The following is a 27,845-nucleotide window of genomic DNA, read 5'->3' as shown; positions in this document are numbered from 1 at the left end:
CTTACAAGATATTATCATATGTGTATTCTTCTTAACACAAAATCAATGTTTCATTTTTTTTATTATCATAGTTATCAATATCAGTTGGCATTTTATAAACCAAACAAATAATCAATAATGAAAATGACCGTTAGCTGCTCTATGGAATGGAATGGAGCATTCACTAGTTTCTGAAATGTTGCAGATAAAGAACAATTAATCCAGAAGCAATCTGCAGATGAACGGATGCTGAAAATCATCTTTACTCACGTTTTGAGTCTCTTATGAAATCTCTGGCTGCAGAAAACGATTAAACTGTTGACATACTGCGTGTGTGCTTGTGGCTTCACCCTGTTTTGTTTTATAGGGAGGCACAAAAGCAAGAATATTCAGTGAAGAGAGCCGCACCTCATGTGGAGAATTTATAGCCTTAACTAATTTGCATCACTTTCACTTATTGAGCCATCATTCAAAAAAAGTGCATCTAAATGACACAATTAGTTTGGCACACGCGGTGCACAAAAAGACACATTAGTGACTACAATATCAAATGAAATCACCTTGGATTAAAAAAATAGCTAACATTTATTTTTTTTTGTTCCATTTACAAAAGATGTTGAGAGAAGACAAAAAAAAAGAAGCCATTAGCAGTCCTCCTGCTGTCTCAGATCCATGTAGAAAAAGACAAAACACAACCACTGCCACCTTCCAAACATGGCCTCCACTAAACTGTTTTGTTACAGATAGACCAGCCTATCTGAAGCTGCGTGATATTCTCATCAGCTGAGGGGGCAGGAGAGGGCGCATATCAACAGACACATTTGTTTAGAGAAAGAACAACACAAAGGAGACTGACTGTGTGCTATTTTGAACACAAGGACCATGAAAATAAAACAGTTGATATGTTTAATCCAGCGTGATGATGTTTCGTGTGAAGCAAAGCTGTGCTACATCACATTGTTGGGAACAAGGTTAACAGGAAGTAGAAAGGGGTCAATTGCCTAAGCCTGCGTGCGCGTGTTTGTGTGTGTGTGTGTGTTAGGGTTTTTTTTTTTTTTACAACACAACTCTAGAGTCTGAAGACACTCGTGCCACAAGTACAGTTAGAATAGTGCTTCAGTCTATGGAGGAGCACTTCATGGTGTCACGCACGCTGTTCAAGCCACGACTGTACAAGAACTAGTAGCACACAAGGACACAAAGACAAGTAACATTGAATTCAGATTTTCAGTTTTCCCCCGGATGGAGAAAATGCAACAGACCGTAGAAAATTATTTCTAGCGCAGGTAAACTCATAATAGAGACGTCTGTAAAAATGCTTTGCTTCAGTAATGACCACACAGAATAACTGAATATACAAAAAAACAACAAAAAAAACAGTCCTTTCGTCCCTAAATGTATCGTGGAAACAGCAATCGGCTGATAAAAGGTGGAGTGAGGCGTGTTGATGGACCCGACTCGTCCTTGAGTCTTGTGCCTTATACAAGTTCTCACTCTAGTGGTGTGTACATGAACTGCAGTTGATTGTAGCCATGCTGGGAGGGACGACTGGCAGCTGGAAGTTGGGGTGGTTCGCTTGTGCTGGTGTGGTCCAGGTCCAAAATGGAAATGAGTCTATAGGAATCAGGCTGGGTGGTTTGCTCTACAGTCCGAAGCGGGCCGGGGTGCGCTTGGGCGTCATGGGGACCTCCTCTCTTCTTCCTGGTGTGCAGATTTTCACCGCCCTGAACCAGGAAAAAAATCAGTGAGAAGACAAGTGTTATACTAAACATGTCTTACACAAGGTGGTTGAAAAAAATTTAATAAATAAGACGCTGAAGGTGAGTGGAAGCTGAATGTGAACGAATGACAGCAGCCGGACTGAAGGAGAGGAAAAGGCAGGCCGGTGTCTCTGTGAAGAGTGTTGGGAAGTAGAGCCTGACGCCTCTGACAGCAAATCTATCATCTTTAATTACAACCGCGTGACACCCTGACACTGCCCACATCCCTCCGTCTTCTCACACACACACACACACACACACACACACACACACACACACACACACACACACACACACACACCTGCAGCAATTACAACCATCAGGCCATAACCCCCTTCTGTCACTGCGCCCATATACGTTTACTCAATACACAAGCTGCTGGTAGTTTCGTAACAGCTGTGCAGACACATCTGGATGGTATCAAACCATTTATGCATACTGATTTGACAGTTTCACAATGTCGTCATTTCTTCACAGTATCGATACTCCAGCACTCGCTTTTTTGTTTGTTTGTTTTTTTTTCCACTTTTTGTCTCTGACAGCGAGTCGACACATGCGCTGCTTCCTGGAGTTAATGAATTAAGATGCTGTTGTATTCATGTTTAAATAAAGTTTTACTTCCTGTGGGTTGTGTCATTATTTCCCTGTGGTATCAACCATGGAAATGACTCTCAATATTTTCCCAGGTATTGCATCGACATTAGAAATTCCAGTATTGTGACATCTTGTGTACACATGCAGCGGGATAATGCACAAATGTAGAGTGTCTACTGGATTTGAACATGGATTTTCCTTTACAGGGTAATGAAGAACCATGAAATGTGTGTTTTACATGACGACAAGCCACATAAGTCGAATGTTTTTGTCCTACCAATCTGGGCATCCACTGGTTTTTATTCCCGTCTCTACATACACAGAACATCTAAAAGTTAACAGACTTTTGAAGCTTGCTTGAGCTGTGTGATCGATCAGCTTTGCACTCATTTTAATCAGATATATTCCTACTTTCAATGCAGACATTTAAAATGACTCCATACCTTAAAATGCATCACCTAACAACAGTACTGTAGCTTTGACAAATCTGGAGGCCATACTCGACGCACGCTGTGATGGATTACACGACTCAGGCAAGTTCCAGAAGTTTGCCGATCGATTTTCAACACGTATAGAAATGAATACAGAACCCTCTGTAACCTGCAGTTGAAAACAACCTGCAAAAAATGTGAAATACACATACGCCTCATAGTTTATATTTACTTCATTTTGATGAATTTGTCCAACTTTTTTCCTCAAAATGTTTTTACGTCAAACTTCTCAAACACAGGCAGCTGTCTGAGAACTATGTGTGAATGACTTACAGACTAAAAACTGACTAATTAATCATCAGTAACTGTCATAACAGTACAGTTTGGACCAGGCATTCAATTAGGACTGGGCAATATTATACATATATCATTATTGTGACATGAGACTACATATCATGTGAGATTTTGGATATCGATACATCATGATTTGGCATTCGCAGGTGTTGTTGTTTCCTGGTTTTAGAACTCATTTTGAACCCAGACTGTTGCAAGTCTTAACCCAATTAGTCATTTAGTGACATTACTGATGATTATTATCAGTATCTGACAATACTGTCCCAATGCTGACAAGGTTTTGGCAAAAATATCTTGATATTTATGAAGTGCTTCAGAGTTTTTAAAATCTCGAGTTACACATCGTGAATCATGATATAGCCGAACAATCTTGTGATATTATTTTAAGGCAGCTTCGCCCAACCCTGCATTCAAAGCCAGCTTTCAGTACATGAAAGTAGGGCTGCAACTGAGTCTACTAATCTGTAGACTGTTTTCTTGGTTAATCAGCTAATTGTTTGGTCTATCCACGTCAGGGAACAGTGAATGAATTATGCACATCAAACTTTGCTAAAGCTCCCAGAAGCTAAAAGTAGCTTTTAGACAAACTGGGACCAGACAAAGTTTAGCTGCTCACTACTTATCTACTTCACAGCTTTCTGACAATCAGAAGTAGAGTTTGCTAGCCAGCCATAAGTACATATAATTGTACTTATGGAAGTGAAACCTGCACCATTGCCCTTTAAGTGCTTCATATGGAACAAAACAAGCCTCCACTTCCAGCTCTACAGAAACACTCACGCTGTTCCACTTCTACACACAAAACAACTGACTGTGCCATTTACTAATTCACACCACTGATCTGTGCTGGTGAGCAGGGAGACAGGTGATAAGCAGCCGGCACATGAAGGCGTACCCGACGAATATATTTCATCCCGGTCACCATGAACTGAGAGAGGAGGAAACGCTTGTGAGGCCCGCCGGAGGACAAAGGCGGCCGAGAGCCCAGGAGAGCCGACGACGTTCATCATCACACATCCCGCTTCCTCTGCTTGAATCTAATTCTTAATCTTAAACCTCGAGTGTGATTATTTTCAACTGATCTGTTACAGACGTGGTCACACAAACTCAGACAGATAAACCAGCTGATTAATTAACTATAAAAGTGTTTTTTTTTCTAAATCTGTCTTTATAACCTTACTTCTCTCTGTAAAACTCGCGGACGGGTGTGAAATTAATTTTTTGGTCTAATTTGAAATTGAACGTTCCCCTCCTTTCTCTGCTCCGCTATGGCACAATTTAAATTGCTGCAGTAATGGGGGTCAGCCAGGAGTCAATATTATTTCTTTTTGTCTCGTCTGGAGGGACCAGAGGTGAGAAAAGCTCATCATGAAGAGTGAGAGAGGTGGAGTAGAGAGAGTGGAGGAGAGGGAGGGAGGGAGAGGGTGAAGATATGGATTGGCAGCGGGGTAGGTAAATTAAACGTTTCTATCTTGACTGTGTATGGAAAGTGAGGGCCACGGGGAACTCTTGTTAGATGAGGCCCGCGTGTGATGAGGAGGCAGAGGGAGGAGAGATAGTCGCCGACTTACCTGACACTGCCGGTGTTGCAGTTCTTCCTCTCCTGCTCCTCCCGACGCGATAGCAACTGCTGCTGAGCCAGGGACATCTCCTCCTCCATGTTGGTGATCTCCTCCTTGGCCCGGCGACGGTTCTCCTGGAGGAGCACGCGGGGGGAGGGGTGGTACACAGAAACAAAACATTTAGAGATGCCTTGTTTCATCTCCATAAAATAGCCAAAATACGTCCAAAATCAGACAGAAATCCTCATACATGCCTTCATATCCTACAGAATATAGTATTGTAATGGACTTTTCTCTGGTCAACCTAAGACGGCAACAAAAGTCTCTAGTTGGTTGAAAACACAGCATGTAATCGAAGAAGTCTGAACCTTTAACACACTTATCAGTATTTATCTGTATGATTGCTTTTTCAAATGTTTTTTTTATATGTAAAACTGTGTTTTTCTCTTACATGTTATTGTGTTTTGGTGTTTTTACTGACTGAATTGTAGAGACTCTCTGGGTGATTTGCAATGTAGATAAACTGACATTGAATAAAGTGAAGTTGAAAACCATGGGCATCTATACGCTTCTACATCAGCCTCCACACCTAATGAAAGATTTTGGAATCTAGCTGCAGAGGTTTGCTCCCATTCAGGCACAACAGCATTAATGAGGTTGATAAGCTTGGAAAATTGGTTAAACATTCCTTTATAGACTTTGCTTTCCAGAGGAGAGCTTTGTCATGTTAATCATGGCTGTGTGATAAGACAACATATACTGTCTGACAATAGATAAACGTTTGATTTTATGCTCCATCATTTATTTTGTTGTGTTGCAACTCACAAACTTTATTGGAATGTTTTTAGTCATTTGGATTGCGCTTTGCAAGCTTCTGCACGGCAATGACGCAGGCAGGAAATCGCATCAACGCAACAAAAAAAACCTCAAGGAGAGTGAATTTACTCATGAATTTAGAAAGAATGTGCCGTATCGTGACATGTATTGTTACCTGGATATGAAATTACCTACATCGAAATGTTGATGTGATATCACACAGCCCATTGGAACTGTGAAGAACCTTCCCAAAACCACAGCTTCAACATCAGAAGCACACGGTAGTCTAAAATACCGTCTTTCCACATGGGGGGTTGTGCCAAGATAAGATCGATCCCCGAGTGCAACCTAACAGGAAGGAGAGTAATGGTGGACCACTCCTCAAGCCTTCCTGTTAGGTCACACTCGGGGATCAACACTTCACAAACAATGTTCTCAATGCCCGTGTTTATGTGTAGAGACCCTGGTGATACTATGAGCAAAGTTTCATGTTGTGTCGAGCTTTCTTAATGTTTTAAAAACAGCGATTTTGATGCTTGTGTACGAGTGTCCCTGCATCCCACTGAAAATTAGCTTGCCGAAAACGAAACTATGGTAAATCTTAAAAGTGCCTCTTTCATCATAATTATGCTTTTACACGAAGGTTTGACTCAAACACATTCACAAATAAAGCCTCGGTTGCTTTTTGGCGAGAGTTTCACTTTAAGATCAGCAGCCCAAAACCAGAAGCACACAAACACATGTCAACATTCCCGTCTTCAAACTTCCAGATGTTTATTGTAAATGTACTCCTCACATGCACCTAATATTTACTCAGTACATACTGGCCTTGCTTTGCCTTACCTGTCTGCTTCTTCCTGCATGTTTGATGCTGTAAAACATGGGCCCAAGTTCTGCCAGCCACTCTCCGTCCACTGCAGTCACACACTGCATGTACTCCTGCAACACAAATTACAAGTAAAAACATCAACAACACATATCTTTTTAATTGTCTTCACGCCAGCCGAGTCCTGCAACTGACAGACATTTTACCTTGGTGGTCATGACGAGCTCGTGGTAGATGATGTAGTCGGGAGTGTAGCCCATGCCAAAGAGGGAGCTGGTGGGATGGAGGTGACATGGCATGCCCGTCCTCACGTTGACGTATTCACCGATGCCCTGGGAGCAAACACAGACATAAATAACACATTAAATGTGCAGCTCAGATTGTGTGGAGAGGAAAATGTGAAATGCGTGTGCTTGAGCCTGCATCTATGGTGGCACTTTAAGGCCAGATCAAAACAGGTCATCTGGGTTAATTTGCTTCTCCACCTGGCTCAGACGGCAGGAAAATAAATTTGAAGTATATTCAACACTGCTACGATTGCTCTGGTTAGCCAGCCTCTCATAAGTCAAACAGAGAACCTTGATTATACAGTCATGATTTCAAATTCCCTTTCAGATTTTAGTGCTTTATTAATGTGAGGGCCAGAAGGGATATTTCACCACTCTGTAATTATGCTGCCATAAATCTGCCACAACCAGTTGCCACTAGGCGTGACATATTAACTGAGGAGAACCCAGAGAGCAAGAAGTACCTTGAGCTTGGCAGCTTGGTGGAAGTAAGCAGCACAGATGCACTTTCTGATGATGTCCCAGTCTGACCCGCAGGAAATCAGGTTCATCCTCTGCTGCACCATGATGTCTTTTAACTGGGAGCGTACCTCACGCACCTGCACAAAAACAATATTTCTTAGAGGTGGAACCTATAGAAAACTCATCCAACCTGCTTACTGCAATCAGTTGTTTTTGGGGGAATATATCACTGCTGTCAGGTGAATATCTCAGACTGAAAACGACTATATTCAAAATAATTCCGCAGGATACTCGAGGCTTCATAGGATCTGAATCCTATCATACACATATTCAAACTACAAACTACAAACTAAACATTGCACAATTTAAAGTGTGAGACTTCCACGTGATCATCTCGCTGAAATTCTCGGGAAAACTGCTGGAGCAGTCAATCTGACCTTCCTCATGGCCTTGGTGTGGATGAAGTGCTCGTTGCACCACGCGCTGGAGTAGTTGTTGTTTTTCCACTGCATGTAGACGTTAAGGTAGGTAAGGTGGTCGCTCTCCGGGACTGCGAACTTCTCCCTCACCTGGTCGCTCTCCTCCTCACGACCCTGTAGAGACATACAGACTGAGTTTACCCTATATGACTGAGTCTTTCTTTATCATTCTAGTGCTGCATGCACAAATTACATACATATTTAAATGTCTGAATTACTAAAAACAGTATTTAAGAATGTGAACACCCCGTAGACATGATGTTATCTTGTTGTCTATTTACACAGCATTCAGTTTGAGGGAAATTTCTGGTGTTCGTTCTTCATTTGGCTTTGTTTTTGGTCTCTGACAACTTGACCATGTGAAATATGTGGCTTCTCAGCTGCTAAATGTTTGGCTGATAGTTGCTAACTGTGTCTGTCTGTTGTTTTGGTGCTAGACAGGTAGCCTGCAGAGGGTTTTTAGAACTCTCTCATTAAAAACAGAAATTCATGAGAATGCTCTCTCAAGTCAGAAAAACCACTTGTAAAGTAGAGAACATTTTGTGTAACATCAAGTGTAAACACTGGGTTGATGTAAGTTTTACCAAAATCACTGCATTATTTACTGCCCTATTCCTTGTCACTCAAATCGTGATGACAGGTGTCACTGTTTTGTGTAAATGCGATAAAAATGTGTTCTGAGGTCAGAAAAATGACTTCCCAACTCGGACCGTTCAAGGAGCACACAAACTTGAACCAAAAACAATCAGCTGATAACACTTCATAAACCTAACAAGTAGTCATGTGACTCATTGTTAATACAAAAATATGGATCAAATCCCCATGAACAAAGCAAAGTACGTGAGTATCGGTAAATTTGTCTTAAACAATTGCACAGATCATGTTTTAATTCTGTGTCAAATGAGCCGTACCTTAGGTCTGTAGAAGATGGCTGGCACGGACAGCATGGAGACGATGATGAGGATGTCAGCACTGCAGCCCATGTCGCAGGACACAATCAGCACCTTAGACAGGGCGGGGTCAAGGGGAAACTCCACCATCAGACGCCCTGTCGGTGTTAGACCACCTGAAAGGACACAAAAAGAACACAATCACAAGGCTGCACGTGAGGAATATAAAAGTGCAGGAAATGCAAAGAATGAAGGAGGGAAGAGCACAAGACGAGTGATAAGCTTCTTTTCCATCAAAAGCCTTCTGCCGTGATGGAGAAGCCGGCATAATGTGACACTTATTTGTCTATCACCGTGAGAGAAGAGGATGAACTGCTGACAGTTGAGAATACTTGTAGAGAGAGAGAGAAAAAAAAAGAGCGAGATCAAAAACTTTGCCAGTTCTGATTTAAATGATTAGACGACAGAGTCTAAGAAGCTTATGAGGAGGAAAAGCAGAGAAGCAGAGCAGCCAGTTTGGGCCAGGTAAGCCTTAATCAGAGATAATCTGCTGTTAACACACCATACAGGGAATCATCAAAAGTCCCCCCTTATCCCCAAATCCCTAAATCCCCTAGAATCTGGCTAAGGATGAGACAGAAATGAGACCCGACCAGTCAAATCAAACACAGGATCAGTTACTAGGCAATTACTCCACTGGCTAAACCTCACAACTACCTCCTCCAGGCCTGTTTGCAGTGTCTGCAGCATCACTGCAGCATCCTTTAAACAGATAGTCTCCTGCCTGTGTTTGTGGTGTCAGCAATCACTGTGCAGCAGCTCAAAGCAGGGCTGAGGGGGAAATTCAGCCCTCTAATACCCAATATTCTCTGTCACAGCTTCATCTTCATCTCAAACGGAGGATGATACATGTTGTTTGGCCCGACTGTAAACAAGACCTTGTGAGGTCTGCTACTGGAGGCGGGGGGAAAAATAACTCTGATACAACGCATGAGTGTCATGACATTATTAACACATGACCAAAATGTATATATTGTTTGTTTATTTATTAGTATGTTTTTTTAATTAGAACTGGATTGATAAGTTGGATATTCAATTAATCAATTGACATAAAGCTACAATTGCGATAATCATATAATCTTTCTTGGTTTAGCACAAATTGTGGAATTTCTGTGGTCCTACTGTCTCGATTATGAATATTTCCTTGTTTTGTTTTTTTCTTCTATGACAGTAAACGGAATGTCTTTGTGTTTTGGACAAAACAGTTGAAGTCGTCATCTTAAGCTCTGAAAACTTGTGATGTGATTTTTGACAATTTGCTGATGTCTTACAAAATGAGCCCATGTCAACACACACACCATTTTTTATGGTGTAAGGAATCAAATCCCAATCCCTGTTCACGACCCACCTGTGTTGTCCAGAGCTCCCAGGATCCAGAGCTGATACATGGAGTTGAGCATGTTGTCCTCAGGAGGAGGGTCCATGAAGTGGAAGAGGAGCAAATCCTGCACACCCAGGGACTTCAAAAGCAGGACTACATTAGCTAGGTTGGTCCTCTGGATCTCCGGTATGGTGGTGGTCAGCATTTCATTCTTATAGGCGCTCTGAGTGTAGAGTCTGGACAGAGACAGCAAAGAATGATGTTCTATTAAAATCAGACAAAAATTTACTTCTTTTTGAAGTAAACTCAAAACATTGCACAGACATGCACAGAGAGGTATGCTCCTCTGGGATATGTTTTTTATGTGACACTGTTGTGCAGGCATGCCAGTGGGATTGTAACTAGGCAATAAACACCAGATATAGATCAGCTGCAGAGGAAAATTCAGTACAATTTATTTCAGCAAACATCCGGAGCCTGAGTTGAAGTAAAAGGCCCAACTTAACAAAGCTCTCACAACAATAACAGCTGTCTGACGTCGGATCTTATAATTACAGAATGATTTGAATGTATGTGGGGGTTTCGAGCTTGTGAGTGAGTGCCTGTAGTCACAGCTAAAAGGCTCTTTGAGCGAGGAATTCTCCACGCAAGCGAAGCAAACCGGCGTGACTCACTCTCTCTGCTCTCCAACACATACACACATCCACAGCGACTCAAACGCCTCGACTGTACTCGGTGCAAAGCTGCTCCCAAACTGATTCTTCATAGATTTGTGTATGCTTGTGTTAAAGTGCAGGTGGGCAGGATTAATACAGAAATGCGGGATTTCCAGCTCATTAGCAATGCCAAACGTATCATCCCGTCACTCAATCTCTGCTTAAGCAAAGGTGGCAAAAGAGGGAGGGGTCAAGTGGAACCTCTGACAGGGTCTTTGTGGCACATTTCTCTGCCATAAATAGAGTTAAAAGGCATGAAATCCTCTGGAGATTAGGTTTCTGGACGGCTCTCCCTCTTCCTGCCTCTGACTGCCTTGAAAGAACGGCCATGTCACACATCCAGAGCCCTGAGCGAACTATCCGAGGACGACACTGATTTCAAACGACTGAAGGAAGGAAAACAGACTTAACATGCCAAAGTGATGCTCAGGAATGGAAAAGAAACATATTTCTATTCACTGAATGTAGACTTGGATACAAATATCATATATATAATGTATTTTCTTGCTATTCAGGGGAGCGATGATTGGTACTCTCAGCAAAAAATGATAGAAAAGGTTCGGAGCAGCTTTGTAGGAACCCAATATGACACAACTACTGACCATGCATCAGTTCCAGCTCAACAGATATGCCTATGGCAAAGAGAAAACACCGACTATTACCTGTAACACTGCCCTGGTCCTGTACGTCCTGCTCTGCCAGAACGCTGGTTGGCGTTAGCCTGGCTGATGGGATAAACCTGCAGAGCGTCCATTCCAATGCGAGGATTGAAAACCTGTTAACAGAAAACATAAGTAAGCAAAATAAAAACATTCTCAGGCTGGTTTAAACTTGTATACGGTGAAAGGATCTTTGAAGATTGAGTGACAAACCTTTAGTTTGCAGTATCCTGAATCAACGACAAACATGATACCGTCCACAGTGAGGGAGGTCTCAGCGATGTTTGTGGCAACAATGCATTTCCTAACACCATCTGGAGCCTACCATAGGATACACAAGAAAATAAAAAGGTAGTCAGCTTTTCAATTGGTACTCTCGGATGTCATGTGTACAGGTGTGCGCAACGTTACGGGCCGTTATGGCTGCTACAAACCTTTTGAAAGATCTTAGCCTGCAGGTCAGATGGCAGCTGTGAGTAGATGGGCAGCACAGCCAGAGGAGGAGCATTCTCCAAGTCCTCCAACCGCTCCACTATCTGATCAGACGTCACCTGTGAGGAGAAGGATAAACTTTACTCCAACTGGGTACACAAATTGAAAATAGCCAAGGACTGGATGTGGCAGCATTTTTGGAAATTTTCCGTTAATGTCACATACAGCTTCTTTTATACGTGTAATTCAGTTCACAGTCTTTTATGGCAAAATCAAACTGCAACAACAATATGACTGATAATAGCAGCCATATCTCTCACCTCAATATCCTCCTGCCCAGGCATAAAGATGAGGATGTCTCCTATCAACCCACTGAGGTGGATCTGCAGAGCCTGCTTCACCGCTGCCTCCACATAGTCCTCCTGAGGGGTCTGCACAGCACAAAATGAAATCAGTCCAATACAGAACAAAAACACTGACATCACCCCATGACGACCTAAACTTACATCTTAGAACTTTGGCACAACAGTAGAGACAGCAATTAATTGTTATATGCTAGGGGAACTTGGGGAACTTAACTGTTTATTTATGTGACTTATTTATGGGTAAAATTACATTAAAATCTGTGATTGTACTTTAAGAAAAAATATGCAAATTACCAATGTCAAGGACAAAGTTTATAATGAGCATGTATTCCTGAAATATGAAATAATAATAATAATAATAACGATCTGAAGCTGCTTATAGGATCAAGTGACAATGATGAAATTGTATTGAGTATGTAGTGTAAATGTACACAGAATGCAAAAGAAACCATACCTTGCTAAACAAAATGTCAACAGGAAATGTTCTCCCTGGAATGTGGAATATGGGTACGTTGCCAAAAAATGCAGCAAACTTGTCTGAGTCCATAGTTGCGGAGGTGACTATGAGCTTCAGATCAGTGCGTCGAGAGACAACCTGTTGGGAAACAGTGGACAGAAGAGAAGTGGGTAAATTAAATCATAGATTATTTCAGCCCAATCGGAAAACCAACAACCTAATTTATCACTCAGACACACACACACACACACACACACACACACACACACACACACACAACAGCATTAAATGGGTTTTAGGTAGCAGCACACTGACCTCACGCAGCAGACCGAACAGCACATCAGTATTAAGGGAGCGTTCGTGAGCTTCGTCCATGATAACAGCACTGTAGTGGTCCAGGTCTGACTCCCTCAGTGACTCTCTGAGCAGGATTCCATCTGTCATGTACTTTATTAATGTTTTCTCAGATGTGCAGTCCTCAAAACGGATAGCGTAGCCCACCTGCAGGCAACGATGTCAGAAAATCAACGGAAAATACGATGTTGTATGAACTTGAATGTACTTTGTCACAGAAAACATGACTTTATGACAGGCATAGAGTTTACAAAAGACACAATATACCTTTGATAAATTAATCACCTAATATCTGTAATTTTCAACAGGCTCTGCATAATTTTTAAGCAGCTGAAGCATTTCTTTTCTTTTGTTGCTTCACAGTATAATCCCTACTAAACAGTATGTTTGCCTTTTTCCACTAGATGGCGGTGTTATACAGCATATGACTTACCATTGAGTCTGTGCAATATAGCGATAACTGTAGCAGAGTCATTCAAAACAACAAGGCCACAGTAGCTGGTTTTGTCTCTACTCAGAAGTTAAGGGGACAACTACATGAGCAAAAGGACTGGATCAAAACAAGTCCACATCTTTTTATATGTTAGTTAGACGAGAGCTCAAAATTCAAATATTAAGCACATTTTATGTAAATACGAAAAACTACTCTGAGTCAAATTTTAACAAAGCAATCTCTCTGTAGTTTATCGCCTACACTCTGAGATCATTTGGGATACTCTAAGAATTTATCTCAATCTATTGGAATTTGTCGTAAAGCAAGACACTCATCATCATAAGAGACATAAGTGATGGCTGATTAAATCTCATCTCAGAACAGTAGATAAATTAACATTAGATGTTCACAGGTGTTCCACAATCAAAGGTAAAACTGTACACTGACTGCTGGTTAGCATCAGCAGGGCTAACTCCAAAATGTAATGACTGTTTGCTCAAGCATCCCCCAGCTGCCTCACCTCCTCTCCAAGGTTGGTGCCAATCTCCTCACTGACTCTCTTGGCCACACTCATGGCTGCCACTCTTCGGGGCTGAGTACAGCCCACCATGCCATAGCTAGTGTAGCCATCCTCGTGCAGGTACTGTGTCAGCTGGGTGGTCTTCCCACTGCCCGTCTCCCCAACAACAATCACAATGCTGTTGTCCCTGTAAACACATTGAAATCGTAAAGGTTACTACCAAGTCAAAGAGTAACTCATCACAGTTTTGATGCAAGGCTAAAATTTGGCATTAAAATTGGATGTGAACGATGAACTCGATGTCTAAATATCATTACCTGATGATGTTAAGAAGTTGTTGTCTGACAGCAAAAATAGGCAGGTACTGTCTCTGCTCCAGAAGAGTCTTCTTTTTAGCAAACTCACTGCTGGCTTCAGACTTTTCTTTCATGTGGTCTGCAAATTTTTGCTCGGTTCTGTAAAATCAGCAAAAAATTATTATAGCGAGTCAGATAAACTGACATTTACAATTCAACAAGCTAAGCCTGTGCATTATTTAAAGAAAAGTAGGTATTGAGAAACTTTGCAAAGCCACTTTACTCACTTGTAGTCCACTTTTCCGTCCTCACCAACAGGTTTTCCCCCAGAGACATCTGCTTCCTCCTTCTTCTGGATCCCCATGATGTCCCCCAACTTGGTGCCTGCTAATTCCCAGTGTTTGTGCTGTGCCTGAAAACATATTCATTCCAATTACATCACACAGTTAAGAACATTGCCGCTTCAGTCTGTAACTGCACTCACAAATTGCAATTTCATGCGCATTCAGCACAGGGCCGAGATGACGGAGCGCCTGGCGTTGCATTTGTCAAGTTGTTTCACTTCCCTGTAGGTGGCTTGCAGTTAAAATTGCATCCACCATCGATGTCAGGTGATCATGAAGAACTTTTATTTTAGTGAAGTGATGAAATTAGACAGCATTGATATTCTCAAACAGACAGGTGCACAAAAACAAACCCCACTGATATTTCTCAGCAGCAGAGTGTGAAGATCATAGATCATATGGTGACACCTGTGTACGAGTTGAGTGCAACAACAACATTCTCTATGACTTGGCTGTAGAATTCTATATTTATGGATATTTAACACCCCAGATTTCCTTCTTTAACCCTCTTATAGAAAAGTGAAGCAACTCAAGACCCAAATTAACCTCTGGTCAGGATCAAGACCACAACAGCGGAACAGACGATCATCCCATGGGTACTCTTAATGTTTGTCATTAGTGCTTCCCACCTTCTTGCGCTCTTTCTGCTCACGGTGTTTACGGACAAGCTGGCTGCCTTTACGAGAGATGATGGCCATGTCAGAGGTAGCATCTTTCACAGGGATGACAGGCTCTGGCTGCAGCAAGACAAGAAACACAAATGTAAAACATTTAGATGGAAAAAAATATAATAATTACAACAGTGCAGTACTGACAAAAATAGGACACATGAGGCACTGAATCAAAACTGAAGGGTAAAACTAGTCACTACAGGCCTTAGATCATCAGCTGATTAGGTCTTGTTTACCTGCTTGGTGAAGACTATTCTTCCATCCAGAAAGGGGGGAACCAGGTTGTGAACCAGCAGGTGAACCTTCGCAGCATTGTCTTCCTCAAAGTCTTCATCCACCTCCAGCCTCTGCACCACACCACTGGTCAGCATGCGGTTAGTCTCCCACCGCTCATTATCCTGAGACAAGAAACACAGTCTGTTACCAAGATATATCGACACAGACGGATGCACTAACAAGACAAACATACAAGTACACACATACACCGTGTATGCCTGTGCATGCAGGCTCGCTTATTATCAGGACTGAGGTTCTACCTCATTGATCTGTCGTTTCTGGGCAGATATTCTTTTTTGCGTCTGCTTCTGAAGGATCTGCTCCCTCTTCTTTACGTAGTCGTCAGATGTGGAGGTGAAAGGGTTGTGGAACTCATCATAGCCTTCATCCATCATGTACCAATCTCTGTCTGCTTGCTGCAAAACCACAAGACGATTAGAAATGTAAACGAAAAGTCATCACCAGAACAAGTTCCTATAATGCATAAATGAGGAGAAACTGTGTCGCTCACCTTCTGGTCCTCCTGCCACTGGTCTTTCTCGACCTCGTTATCAAACATAATTCCTCCCTCACCATCTTCTTTCCTACCTGAAGAGGAGCCAAAATAAGAGATGTTATAATTCATAAGGTATTAAAATCTTGCACGTGAGCACAAAACAGGCTAATTTTAGAAGAGTACCTTTTCCTTGTGACAAACGAGGTGTAGAACCCAAATGCTTTCTGTCATTAGCCCACTCGTTGTACTTATATGACGGGGTAGGCAGGGGTGTGTCGTCAGGGTAACGGCCTCTTACTGACCTGCGCACACAGAAAACAGACGTTAGAGTATCTGTCTTTATTTTAAGTCCACTGTACCATCATGTGTTGTCAATTATTATTATAAACATCCACTTGAAGGAAATTCTCTGAATAAAACTGAGGCCATGGTGCCTGGGGTATAAAAAATGTGAGACAAAATGAATGACAGTTGTTTACCTGTCCCTCCTCTCACTCTCTCGGCTGGAGCGGTGGCTTCGCTCAGAGCGATCAGACTCTCTGCTGGACGGGGCGGGGGACGGAGACTCCCACTGGGAATGGCGTGAGCTGGCATAACCACTGTCGTCCTCCTCCCAGTTGGAGCGAGAGGGTGTGAAAGAATCTGTGAAAAATAAAACAGTCAATTAAGAATCAAATTAAGTAGAAGGTCCCTTGAACACAGAAAGTTATTATAATGACTTAAAAAAAGAATCAGATGAATAAAACAAACTACCTCTGGGTCGTGTCTGTGGTGTCAGAGGTTCATCTCTCTTACTCCCTCGGCTGATGCGTTCAGACCAGCCTTCTCTCTGTGAGCGCTCACTCCTCTCACCGCGCTCTGACCGGCTGCTGCTGCTGCTGCGGCTGTGGCTGCCCTCTCGCTCATCTGACAGGTAAGACAAAAGGAAAGTTACTCTCAACAACTCCGACTGGTATAACTGGCTTTCAATATCGATGGATCTCCAAATAAATCTTTTCAAATATTACATGCGCTTAACAATAAATAAACACACATTTTAAAGTATTACGAAAAGGCTAAATAGAGACTTCCTAAATGTACTTGCTTATTGTTCTGAACTGTTAAGGAAACAAATGTTTTAGTATTTTCGTTAAATGTAGCCAGTTTGATACTGGAATAAAGATCCTCTCACATAAGAAGTTATTACCAGAAAATGCTTAAAATTTTAATCGAAAAAGAAAGAACAATCACCTCTTTCACCTCTTTCACTTCTTCGGTCTCTGCCCTTATCTCTGCTCCTATCTCTGTCTCTGTCTCGTTCTCGATTCTTGTCTTCTTTGGAGGAGGCATAGACTCCGTGCTCACGTCTGTCTTTCTCTCTCTGCTTGTGTCTACGACGGAACTCTTCACTGACCCCTCCAGGGTTTGAGGGCGTCTCGGAGCCAGTCACACGATACTTCCTGCTGGGGAGATGAAAACAAAATATTCAGTCACGCTATACCCATTTGTGTGCCACTACAGTTGGTAAAACAAAATATAATTTCCAAATGTAAAGGGTGTTAACATTCATATTTATTTACGTTTTGCAATGACTGACACTGCTGGTTTTTCACATATTTAGTAAGGTGACAGGAATCCACAAAGACGTGTTTTACAAATTCCTTAACTGGGATGTCCAGGACATATATCCATATACAAACAAAATACAAAAAAAAGGATCACAGAGTTTAAAGCAATTATAATGCCCTTTTTAAAAAATATATATGTTTCTATTAAAATGTGTCATTTCAATTATAATGCCTTTTTGAATCTAAATGTTTTTGCATCTAAATGTTTTTGCAAAGTGGCATTATGAAATAAAATGATACTTGTTCATAATTATGTTTTTTTAATCATCATTCCATAATGTACACTGTGGTGTATGTGATAAGCGTTGCCTGTCTAATGCGTATTACCAAACACGTTCAATAAAACAGGATTCTGACACTTACCTCTCCTTTTGAGCGCTGGTACTGTTATCTTCATCGTCTTCTTCATCAGACCCAGAGTCACTTTTACCTTCTTCCCAGTCCTTATAGGAGGACACCTTTGACTTCTTGTTTTGTCTGTCATCGGCACTAGCATCTGCCAGCTCCTTACTCTCCCGCTCCTTCCTTTTCTGGGCTGCCAGCAGATCCAAGCCCAGCAGGGAAGTGCGCGGAGTGGGTGCCCGAAAAACATGGGGCTCTGCAGCGGCACTCTTCTTCTTTACTATCAGCCCCCCAACCTGAGAATCTGGGTCGGTCCCTTCCAGTCTATGCATGGACACATCATCATCCATTATCTGTGGGGAAATAATTGGAATGTGTAAAGCTACTAAACTGTAAAGCACACATTACTTGTGTTTTGGGCATCGTAAACTAGGACTACAACAAATGGTTACTTTCATTATTAATACGATTGATGAGGTCAGAAATTAATGATAAATGCCAACCAAGAGATCTCAGAGTCAAAGATGACCCATTGAACGTGTTAACATTGTCTGACCCAAAGTCCAAAACTAAAAAAGACTTAGACAAGCTCACATTTCAGAGGTTGGGTTGCAGTTTTACTTACAACTTTATTGGCAGTTAACATTACAGCAGACCCTTATAGCAGAGAAACTAGACAAGAAGATGTTTGCAGGTTTTTCTTATTGAATCCTTTGAACAATACAAACTGATTACAGTATAGTAATCGATTTAGCACTACAGTGAACTGCAATTAATGTTTAAGTTTTAGTACCTGGGCACAAAGCGCGGGTTGTTACAGGTCAGTTAAGAATTATTGTCTTTCATCTGTTCTTTTATTTGTACTTTCGGTCTGATGGATGACGTCCGGTGATCTATTAACTTACCCAGAAACTACCAAACAAGACATTGATAACTTGATACTGATAACCGTCAATTATTATCAAATCGTGGCCTGTCAACAACACTCTATCCGCATTTTAGGGCAGTATAGTTACCCCACTTATGACTTCATCATTTCTTAAGGTATACCAAGACCATAAGTCGGTGTAGTTTATGGTGTGAAATGATGTAGGATATGAGTAAATAAGTACAATTATTGCATTCACCCCTAGTTTAAAAACATTTCGGTGAAATAGAACGTAACGTACCTCGGATACGTTGGCTAACGTTAGCTAGCCTGCGAGCTATCCGGCTCGGTCCCGAGGAGGCCGGGCGGGAAACTGCGTGAAACCTCCGCGTATTTCTCTCGGTATAAAATGAAGATATTCTCACATGAAGGTAAAGATTTGAGGTCCAGTTAAGAGCGGGCAAGTCAGCTAGGAAATCACGGATCCGTGGCCGTCAGTAGTATTTACTTAAATGGCAGCTTTCGTAAACACAACGCGTATGTTTACAGACTAGGGAGCAGCCATTGCAATCCCACAATTCCAAGCGGAGGGGGCAGAAAAAATATTCTAAACTTTATTGAAACAGGTGTTGGAGGGTCAACTTGTCTTTTATGAAAGCCTCACTTCAAATCATTGTTTTACATTTTTAACAAATGATTACTTTATTTTTTTTTAGTTGAGTTGAGATGAGAAAAGCAACATTTATGCCTGAGAGTCCCTTTACCACACAAAGTAACAGGTAACAGGCAACAGTAGAACCAGGACTGCAAAACACATTACTAATTAAATTCAAAGGCTTGCTAAAAAGTGCAACATTGAAATGGGCACTGTGTAGTTTGGGATAAGCAATTGAAACTCCGACTTTTAATATTTACAATGCCACTGTGTAATAATACAAAATCACAAATGTTTATTTTCCCATAGCTAATAAAAAAGAAGAAAATTAGGTCCCCACAACACTGTTTGAAGCTAGAAAGGTGGCACAGTCTGCCAAATATAAACAAAGTAAAACAGTATGAAACTGTGTTGTCCTGTAAGGTCAGGTCGTTTATTCAGTGTATTCAATTGTGAAAATTAGTTTATTTATTTAGTTTGTGAAGGCATAAGTCATAGAGGATCTTTCTCCTTTGATTAAAATTGAACTACTATGCTTTATACAATTCTGATGAAAAAAAACTTTGTGCAACACAGACACTCAAAATAAATGTATCAAAACATCATGATATCTGGTATGACCTCTGTACATTATGTGGAACAATCTCAAATGCATCAAGTATATCCTTTAAAAGGTTAACACACCAGCCAGGAATACACTCCTTGACATATAGTTGCTGGAAGACATTGAGTGTTGATTCTATAGACCTGGAAGAGTGTCTGTTCAACTCAAAACAGCTAGTTGTTCAAAAAGGACACGCATGAATTAAAGGTTTCCCCACCTCCGTAAAACAATAACCCCCTGGCCAAATTATCAACACCAACATCTGAGATAAATATTGCAAACTAGTAACATATTAATTTAGAGAATGAGTAGCTGAGATGAAAAGGAGAATCCTGGCTTTTTCTTGGAGCTTTGAATTACAAACAAAATGTGCTGCTTTAGAAAACCAAAGAAAGTGTAATTTATAAAAGCAAATTACTTAAATTGTAAACACACAGTTCTCCCATTGCTGCTTTAATTATACAAAAAAAGGAGAAAAAAACAGGATATCAGTTAATCCACTTATACTTTTCAAATGTTTTTTGTTTGTTTACGATAAAACAGTAGAAGTCAACATCACAAGTAGTGATATTTAAAGTAATAGCTTGTTTGGATCTTTATCCCTGAATGTTGCAAAGTTCTGGGTCTCTCTTTCACACAGCAACCTATGTAGACAGTCACATGGTGGGTCTTAAATTATGATCAGACTTTAGCATGGTGTAAAGAGGCACTCAACTGGGATAGGGGCAGGGTTGTTGACAAGTTTTGAACCTTATACAGAATGTATATGTTTCACTGATGGTGATGTTGATATCTTATCTTAGTACAAGCAAAAGTTATGCTGCTTACTGAAAAAAATATATTTTCCATGTGTTTCCTGAAAAAGGTGTGGTTAAAACCAGCTATGTTGTCATGTGAACTAAACCACTGGAAAATTATCTATCACTGTCGTATGGCAGGCAACCTGATCTATCAGTAGCATACATCTGCTACAGAGGCCTCACTGTCAGCAGAGAAGGGTTTTAGCTAGGAATTTATTAAAAAAAAAAAAAAGAAAAGAAAATCTTTTGTATGATCCTTTGTTTTTAGTTACATGTGGTCACAAATCATTCCACTGTTCCAAAATATAGTAGCCTGAATATTTACACATAAGTTAATACAAAATGTAAACTATATTTTATATATTGCATCTTTTATAATAACAAAAATCAATATAAGGCACAGTGGACAGACAGAAACAAATAGATTTTTACACACAATGAAAAGCATTAAGCAAAGAGAAATTATCAAACAACTGTTGACTTTGTTTACATGTTCAATATGGAGTGAGAAGTAGTATAAACTTAATTATTCCCACCCCCTTCTACATAAGTCATTGAATGATAATTACCCAGCGTCCTTAATGGTCTAAACCTACCCTCTAATTAATCTTCTGAAACTTGTTTAAATATCATATTAGTTACCTTTTTTCTTCGTCATACGAAAAATATGAATATATTGCTGATATACCATCCTTATCAAAATCATATATTCATTATTTACATTTTTATCAGTCATATTTATCTTAATCATAATCGAAGTTTTCATTGTTTAAATTGAAAATGATGACAATGAAGTTACAAAATCTTAGAGGCCTGCACATATAAGTCATGTTATGTCATTAGAAACGCACTGTATGCGCATTGACAGCGCACAGTTGATACCTTCTGTCTAATGTTCTGGTCTCGTGATGATGAACTGGTCGATTGTGATTGGTCATCACTCCCAAAATCACGTTCTCATTGGTTAGTCCTTGTGTTTGGGCTTCATGGTAAAATACCAGGCATGTCATTGGTCTGTTTCACATGTCTGCTGATGTGCCGGGTTAGGCTGTTTTTCTTGATTCCGTAACCCAACACTGTTTAGAATTTGTGGCTTGAGAATAGTGTTCATGTTAGCTAGTCGTTACGGTGATACTCGGGGCTTTTGGGAGCACGACTAACTCTATCCGTACAGGCTGGAAACGGACCTACACGTTGATAGCTAGAGCTAGATCCGTACCTGGCTAACAGAAGCTAAGCGCTAAGTCGATATAGCCTAGGTTATCTGCATTAGCGTCAGAATGGGTGAGGAAATTAACGAGAACCTCATTAACGCATGCAATGGACCTGCGGATGCCACCAGTGTGGAGGAGACCAGCGAAGCAGTAGAAAGTGGTGTAAAATATTACACGTTAGAAGAAATAAGAGTACATAATATGTGCAATGACACATGGCTCATCATTCATGACAAAATATATGACATCACACGTTTCCTCGAAGAGGTAAGACACGATTTCTGTTAGTAACAATAACTGAAGCATAACATTGTTACATTCCACATGTGTGCTGTTAGCCTTTGGTTATCCAATTTCGGAGGGACCAGTGTTACTTCCTGGTATTATAAAACGATCGTTAGCCTTACGTGTTGACGTGTAAGGTTTGCTAACTGTTTACTTAAAGTGTTACCGACCCTACCCATCATTTAATCTCTAAGTTTGAAGTTACTCAGGGGTTACACAAGGTTACTATGCGATGCTGAAGTTGGCTTCTGATTCGACACTTCCGATTTGGCAGTCGAGAAGAAAGTTGAGGTGAAACCTGACATATAACCTACAATGCTGAGCACTTTTTGTTAGACAGCTTAGGTCTGAAAGGTGTCTGAGTGCCACTTTGAAATGTGTGAAACCTTCATTCTATTGTGAAAAGGGGACAAGAGGGAGATTTCCACTGCTGTTTTTTAACTTCGGATCAAAAATCACTTTACCTGTATTTGTTGAAGCTGGACGAGATTATCACAGATAAATTAGAGACTATTTATGACACAGTTTCACATTTACATCTGTGAACATTTACTATAGATGAAGGTGGATATAACACTACGAATCAGAAGCTAACTTCAACGTCGTCCTCAGGTGATCTTGTGCGGACCCCAATAACTGTAAATAACTAATCGTTAGCAACATCAGTTGTTAGCTAACGTTAGCAAACGGTTAAAGCTGTTGACCCAGTTTCATAACGCTATTGTTGCTATAAAAAAGCTTCATTATATCTGTATGATACAGCGTTAAACCTTTAAGGGCAGCATGTGTGTTGGTTCACTATTAAGATAATCGTCGCAATCTGCAGTGACACGGGCCAGCCGAGACAATAGATGCAGTGTGACACGTAACCATGCTAACACTGTAAGATAAGCAGCAATGTAATAAGTGACATGGTCTTTAGAAATACCAGTGCTGGAACGAGTGTTCAGATCCTGACTGAAGTAAAGCTAGTACTGCCACAGAGTTAAAGTTCTTGATTACAAGTAAAAGTTTTGCAATTCAAACTGAAATTGACTTTATACTACGCAAGTATTCAACATCCAAAATAGCACTGTTTAGACTCTTAACAGTGTTATATATCAGGGGTTGACTGATTAGGCTTTTTCATGGCCGATAATGATATGGATTATTAGAAATCAAAGAGCCTGGAAACGGAAATTTGGGACTGATATTAATCTGTGTTAAAAGTTAAAATCTCAGTGTCAAGATTTTGAAGTTCGATTCTTTAAGTAAAACTTTCCAGGTATTTTTGCTCAGCAATCACTTTTTCTGCTGACAGTTAAAGTTACTAGTTACTTTGCAGATTTAGATTATTCAGTGTTTAAAGGCTATTTATTGTGACATGATACCAATCAGATATTGTTGTTGGCAGGACATCGTGTGAGAGGATGCTGTATCAGAGCCAATGCAGCACATTTTTAAATTTGTTTATTTTTTTTAGCAGTCTGACAGAAAAATCACTGATACTGAAAATTGGAAAGTCCTGAATATATCAGCCTGAAGCCAAATTACTTATGAAGTGTAGCATCTACACATTTAGATGCTGTTAATTCTCAGTTTCTGTCTTCTTTTACTCTATCCACATGTGCCTCAGTGATTCAGAGAGGAAGGAAACATTTTACATTTCATTTTTAAGTTTTAACAGAACAAATCTTACAAGAGCTGTGGAATGCCTTCAGCTTCACATCAACTACAAGAAAGGAACTTCTTTTTCAATAAGAAAAATGGAAAATGAATTATTTTCTGATTGGTATTGACAGTGAAGAAGGTAATAGTCAGTTGTCACTATCGGCTGAAAAAAATCCATATCGTACATCCCTACTGATGACAGAAGATGGCAATTTGGTACATCATTACCATCTAAAAATATTTAATGGTCCAGAAGTGTGAAGTTGCATAAAATGGAATTATTCTACCACAGTTGGATACATCGAAATTGTGCAAGTACACAATTTACTGGAGCAAATGTACTTAGTTACTTTCCCCACAGAGAGACAATATTGGTGCATTTAACTAAAATGCCTCTGCTTTGCACTAAACCTAATAAAGTACTATATGGATTATATTACAAGAACGGGAATTAACTAGCTCCTTCCTGGGTTAACCCATTCTTTGTCCTCAGCATCCGGGAGGTGAGGAGGTTTTGCTGGAGCAGGCAGGTGCAGATGCCACAGAGAGCTTTGAGGATGTGGGTCATTCCACAGATGCCAGGGAGATGCTTCAGCAGTACTTCATTGGGGAGCTTCACATGGTGAGATCAGGCCTATGATTTCTTGCCTTAAGGGTTTTTACATGAAGTCCATTTCCCTCTCTCAAATGCCAATGACAGACTAATCAACAGTATTATCTAAATTAATCAAGCAGAGCAATCAATCTATGTTGCCATTTGGTGCACATATTGCTTGGAGTCACAAGGTGTCATGCAGTAATTTGGGGTTTACATGCTTAATAATACATTGGAGGACATGACAAAACAGTGGAAGCTGACTTGTAACACCCTTTTAGATATGGTTGTCTTGTGAGCATGGTTCTCTATCTGATGAGAAAGGGCTAAATTAGGCCAATAGAGGTGCATTGCTTTGATTGTACATTACTGCTGAAAGCTGTAGCTCAGGTATACATTTGAATTTATTTCAAAACATCTCTTATATCTCCCAAGCAGTCTTAGCTTTCAGTTTGTATTACCTGGTTTTCATTAGTGTATCAATTAAACAATTATAGGAAAATATGTGGAGATGGTCATCCAACTAAACTGAGCAAAGCCCATGCTGTCGTTGGAGATCATGCCAGTAGACTAGCAGGAAAGAGTGGCAGGAGATGACACCATGCTGGGGAACAAAACACATGACTGTCTGCCAGAAGACACAAACTGCTATGTGAAAGAATGAGAGAGCATAAGCAAAAAGTAAACTTTTCCACCCAAATCATCACATTGGACAAGTAAGTTTTGCTCACTGTAACCAGTCCTCCTGTGTATATTAGTCACTGAAAACCCTTTAGAAGGCACTTCTATTTGTAACGAGGGCAAAATTTGTTGCTTATAAAATATTTCAAAGTTTATATGATGCAAATATGAGGCTTTATCATCTGAACTAGACAAAGAAATCGAGCAATTTCCAAAGTTAAAATTTTGTCAATTCTAAGTTTGTTGGAGTGTAATTTGTGTCAGCTACACAAAGACAATAATACCTTTTTTGTTGATTTTCTTTGTAGGATGACAGAAAAAAGGAGCCTGTAAAGGTAAGCTTGTCTTTTCATTAGACATCTAATAAGTGCAACAGAAAAGTCACTGAAACAGAACCTACTAAGACAAAACAATGTTTTTTTTGGGGGGGGGGGGTGCGCTAAATTACACAAGACCAATTTCAATTTCCGTCCTTTTGTTTTCTGCCACAGGAGGCACACAGCACGAATTCAGGAGAGTCCAGGTGAGTCATCATGCCAAAACAACCAGACCAATCTTATTGTTTCCTGTTCCTGCTATTGACAAAACATGTTTCTTCACTGTTTTTATTCATTTTCTTATTTATGGTTTTGTTCTCGTTTCCTTTTTGTTGCTATTTCTTGTTTATTTTTGTCCATTTTAATTGCTCTGGCTCAATAAATGCATATTTGATGTTTAATTTTCCCTGCAGTTCCTGGACCGTGTGGTTGATACCCGCTGTTGCTGCCGTCGTCGTTGGCGTCATGTATCGCTTCTACTTGTTTGAACACAAGTCCTCTTGAGTGCTGCTGGCATCTTGTTTTCATCTCATTCTTTTCATCTGGCCTTGAAATGTTTGACCAAAACCTCCACACACACACACACACTGAACCTACACAAGTAGGAGTGTATGCATCTTCTGCAACAATAACAGGAGGGGGAACAGTTTGATAAAGTACTTGTCCGTCTACGTAAAGTGCACCAAATAGACAGCTGGGCAGAGACTTTATTAAATTGTCTGCCTTCAGTTTCTTTCTGTTTCATTGTCACTATGCCTGTTGTCATTTATGTTAAAATGTTGTCTTTTAACTTAAGCTTTCATATGCACTTGACCAAGGTTGGTCTCTGTATGCTTTTTAACCATTTGCCTGCTCAGAGAAAGGTTTTGCTAACATACCCCATTATTTCACTGAATGGAAACGCTGAAGGATGAAGTATGCAGAATGATGATGAAATCAGGGTAATAGTTAACAGTGAGCACTCTACCGTTTACACTGAATTATAAATTCTAATGCATTTTCTTAGTTTGAATAAAGTGAGAAATGTTACTGCTGCCTAACTCTTTGTAAGAATCTTGAGTTTATTCCCATCAGTCCGTGGTACAGTCCTGATGTTAAGCAGTTCTTGATTGCATTTATCCTTTGATTGTAAATGCATAAACTTTCCAACTTGCGCATAGTGGTGAATTACATCGTTATCATTGATTATTTAAGGTAGAGCTTCTTTTGTCAGGAATATGTGTAAATGTCAAAACACCTGGTCCATATATTTAATATAAATCATGTGGTATGAAATCAAAGAGGAATATTTTAGAACCCAGATATAATAACTGAATATGAATCATTGAGTTGAAAGAAGAGAAGTATTTGTCATTTGATTGTTTTGTTTTTTTAAATGTAATGTCCCTCTCTATGCCGTTTGTTATTTAACTGATGCTTTTTCACAGCTTTGTTTCATTGTTATGCATCTTAATTCTATGTTTAGAGTAAATAATACTGGCAGCTGTCACTGGAGGGTTTGAATTATTGCATTGAATGAACTCGGGCAGTTGTCATAAGAGTCACAGATGGATGTCTTGAAGGCTAAAGTTGGTTAGCATACATTAAATAATCATCTCTGTCAATATCCTAGTTAATTATCCATTTCTGGTTTTGGGTTACCTAAGGTTTGCATAGCGTTTCTTAAGTCATACCTTTTATTGGATATTCTGAAATAGGCATTTTATACTACATTACTATCACAAAAAGCATTTTCCAACTCCAGTGAACATTACAATTCGAAGTCAATTTACCACCTGTCAGTTCACAAAAGTTCAAATTTTAATTAATTAATTAAACTTGCTGCTATTTTACATATTTAACATATTTTACATGTGGCTGCAGTGTTTACTTGCAGATGTCAAAATGTAGTTGGATGACTTTGAAGATAAATATTTGCCACATTTCTGCATTTCAACTGCCATTTCCTGTCATTAAAATTCTCTTTGAATAAAATGTATCTTTCAAAAATTCAACTGGGTTGTCACTGAATACTGAGTGAATAACTTAAGATCATCACTTAGGATTGTATATACATTCAGTAAGGGGATTACTATCAGGATTACAGTTTCAAAATGAGGGATCATGTCGTAGTCTGTAACCATGCATAAAACTTAGTGTATCAAAAATTAGTAATTTAACTGATATTTTATCATCTTTATTGGCACATATTTGCTTTTGAGGTTGTCCAAGAGTAACAGAAAGTAATCAAGTTACATTACTGTAATACTGTGATACTTGGATTACATTACAAACAAAATAAACAGGAAATTATCCACTATTGTATTACATTTTTAAAGTAACCCTAACAACCTTGCGCAAGATACATGATATACATATATTAACAATATGTGATGAAGATTATTCTT

The 27,845-nt window shown here is 40.0% G+C and overlaps 2 protein-coding genes across 5 annotated transcripts; one reads left to right on the top strand and one right to left on the bottom strand.

The window, feature by feature from the left end:
• Positions 1–388: 388 nt before the first annotated feature.
• Positions 389–19,250, bottom strand: dhx38 (DEAH (Asp-Glu-Ala-His) box polypeptide 38). 4 transcript variants are annotated; one of them, XM_037095692.1, is made up of 27 exons: positions 18,959–19,250; positions 17,811–18,142; positions 17,071–17,282; positions 16,594–16,746; positions 16,320–16,482; positions 16,024–16,142; positions 15,856–15,932; positions 15,605–15,760; positions 15,305–15,466; positions 15,027–15,134; positions 14,341–14,465; positions 14,075–14,212; positions 13,758–13,944; positions 12,766–12,951; positions 12,448–12,588; positions 11,949–12,059; positions 11,631–11,747; positions 11,410–11,517; positions 11,200–11,312; positions 9,849–10,057; positions 8,462–8,616; positions 7,509–7,664; positions 7,074–7,208; positions 6,529–6,654; positions 6,340–6,435; positions 4,690–4,814; positions 389–1,703 (listed from the first exon to the last, which is right to left on the bottom strand). In XM_037095692.1, the coding sequence occupies exons 2-27, from the start codon at positions 18,137–18,139 to the stop codon at positions 1,622–1,624; spliced, it is 3,789 nt and encodes a 1,262-aa protein (XP_036951587.1). In that variant the 5' UTR covers positions 18,140–18,142; positions 18,959–19,250; the 3' UTR covers positions 389–1,621. The 4 variants fall into 4 exon arrangements, with proteins under 4 accessions (XP_036951587.1, XP_036951590.1, XP_036951589.1 ...); XM_037095695.1 differs by having other exon boundaries at positions 17,080–17,282; XM_037095694.1 differs by having other exon boundaries at positions 17,071–17,279.
• Positions 19,251–21,702: 2,452 nt separating this feature from the next.
• On the top strand, positions 21,703–27,452 carry LOC119018544 (cytochrome b5). Its single transcript, XM_037096295.1, has 5 exons — positions 21,703–22,197; positions 24,359–24,487; positions 25,450–25,476; positions 25,633–25,664; positions 25,872–27,452. Exons 1-5 carry the CDS (start codon positions 21,997–21,999, stop codon positions 25,960–25,962), a joined length of 480 nt encoding a protein of 159 aa, XP_036952190.1. The 5' UTR covers positions 21,703–21,996; the 3' UTR covers positions 25,963–27,452.
• The last annotated feature ends 393 nt before the right edge of the window (positions 27,453–27,845 follow it).

This window comes from Acanthopagrus latus, chromosome 4 (genome assembly GCF_904848185.1).
Source record: "Acanthopagrus latus isolate v.2019 chromosome 4, fAcaLat1.1, whole genome shotgun sequence".
Lineage (NCBI taxonomy): Eukaryota > Metazoa > Chordata > Actinopteri > Spariformes > Sparidae > Acanthopagrus > Acanthopagrus latus.
This window is presented reverse-complemented; position numbering and strand designations above follow the sequence as displayed.

What these genes read in the sequence shown, in the direction of transcription:
- dhx38 (XM_037095692.1), bottom strand. Translation starts at nt 18,139, where the DNA reads ATGGATGATGATGTGTCCATGCATAGACTGGAAGGGACCGACCCAGAT. An exon ending in AGAAACGACAGATCAATGAG is followed by an intron (nt 15,467 to 15,604) that starts GTAGAACCTCAG and finishes TTCTTGTCTCAG; the next exon opens with GATAATGAGCGGTGGGAGAC. An exon ending in TTGACATTTTGTTTAGCAAG is followed by an intron (nt 12,060 to 12,447) that starts GTATGGTTTCTT and finishes TGTGCTGTGCAG; the next exon opens with ACCCCTCAGGAGGACTATGT.
- LOC119018544 (XM_037096295.1), top strand. Translation starts at nt 21,997, where the DNA reads ATGGGTGAGGAAATTAACGAGAACCTCATTAACGCATGCAATGGACCT. An exon ending in TCACACGTTTCCTCGAAGAG is followed by an intron (nt 22,198 to 24,358) that starts GTAAGACACGAT and finishes CTTTGTCCTCAG; the next exon opens with CATCCGGGAGGTGAGGAGGT. An exon ending in ACGAATTCAGGAGAGTCCAG is followed by an intron (nt 25,665 to 25,871) that starts GTGAGTCATCAT and finishes TTTTCCCTGCAG; the next exon opens with TTCCTGGACCGTGTGGTTGA.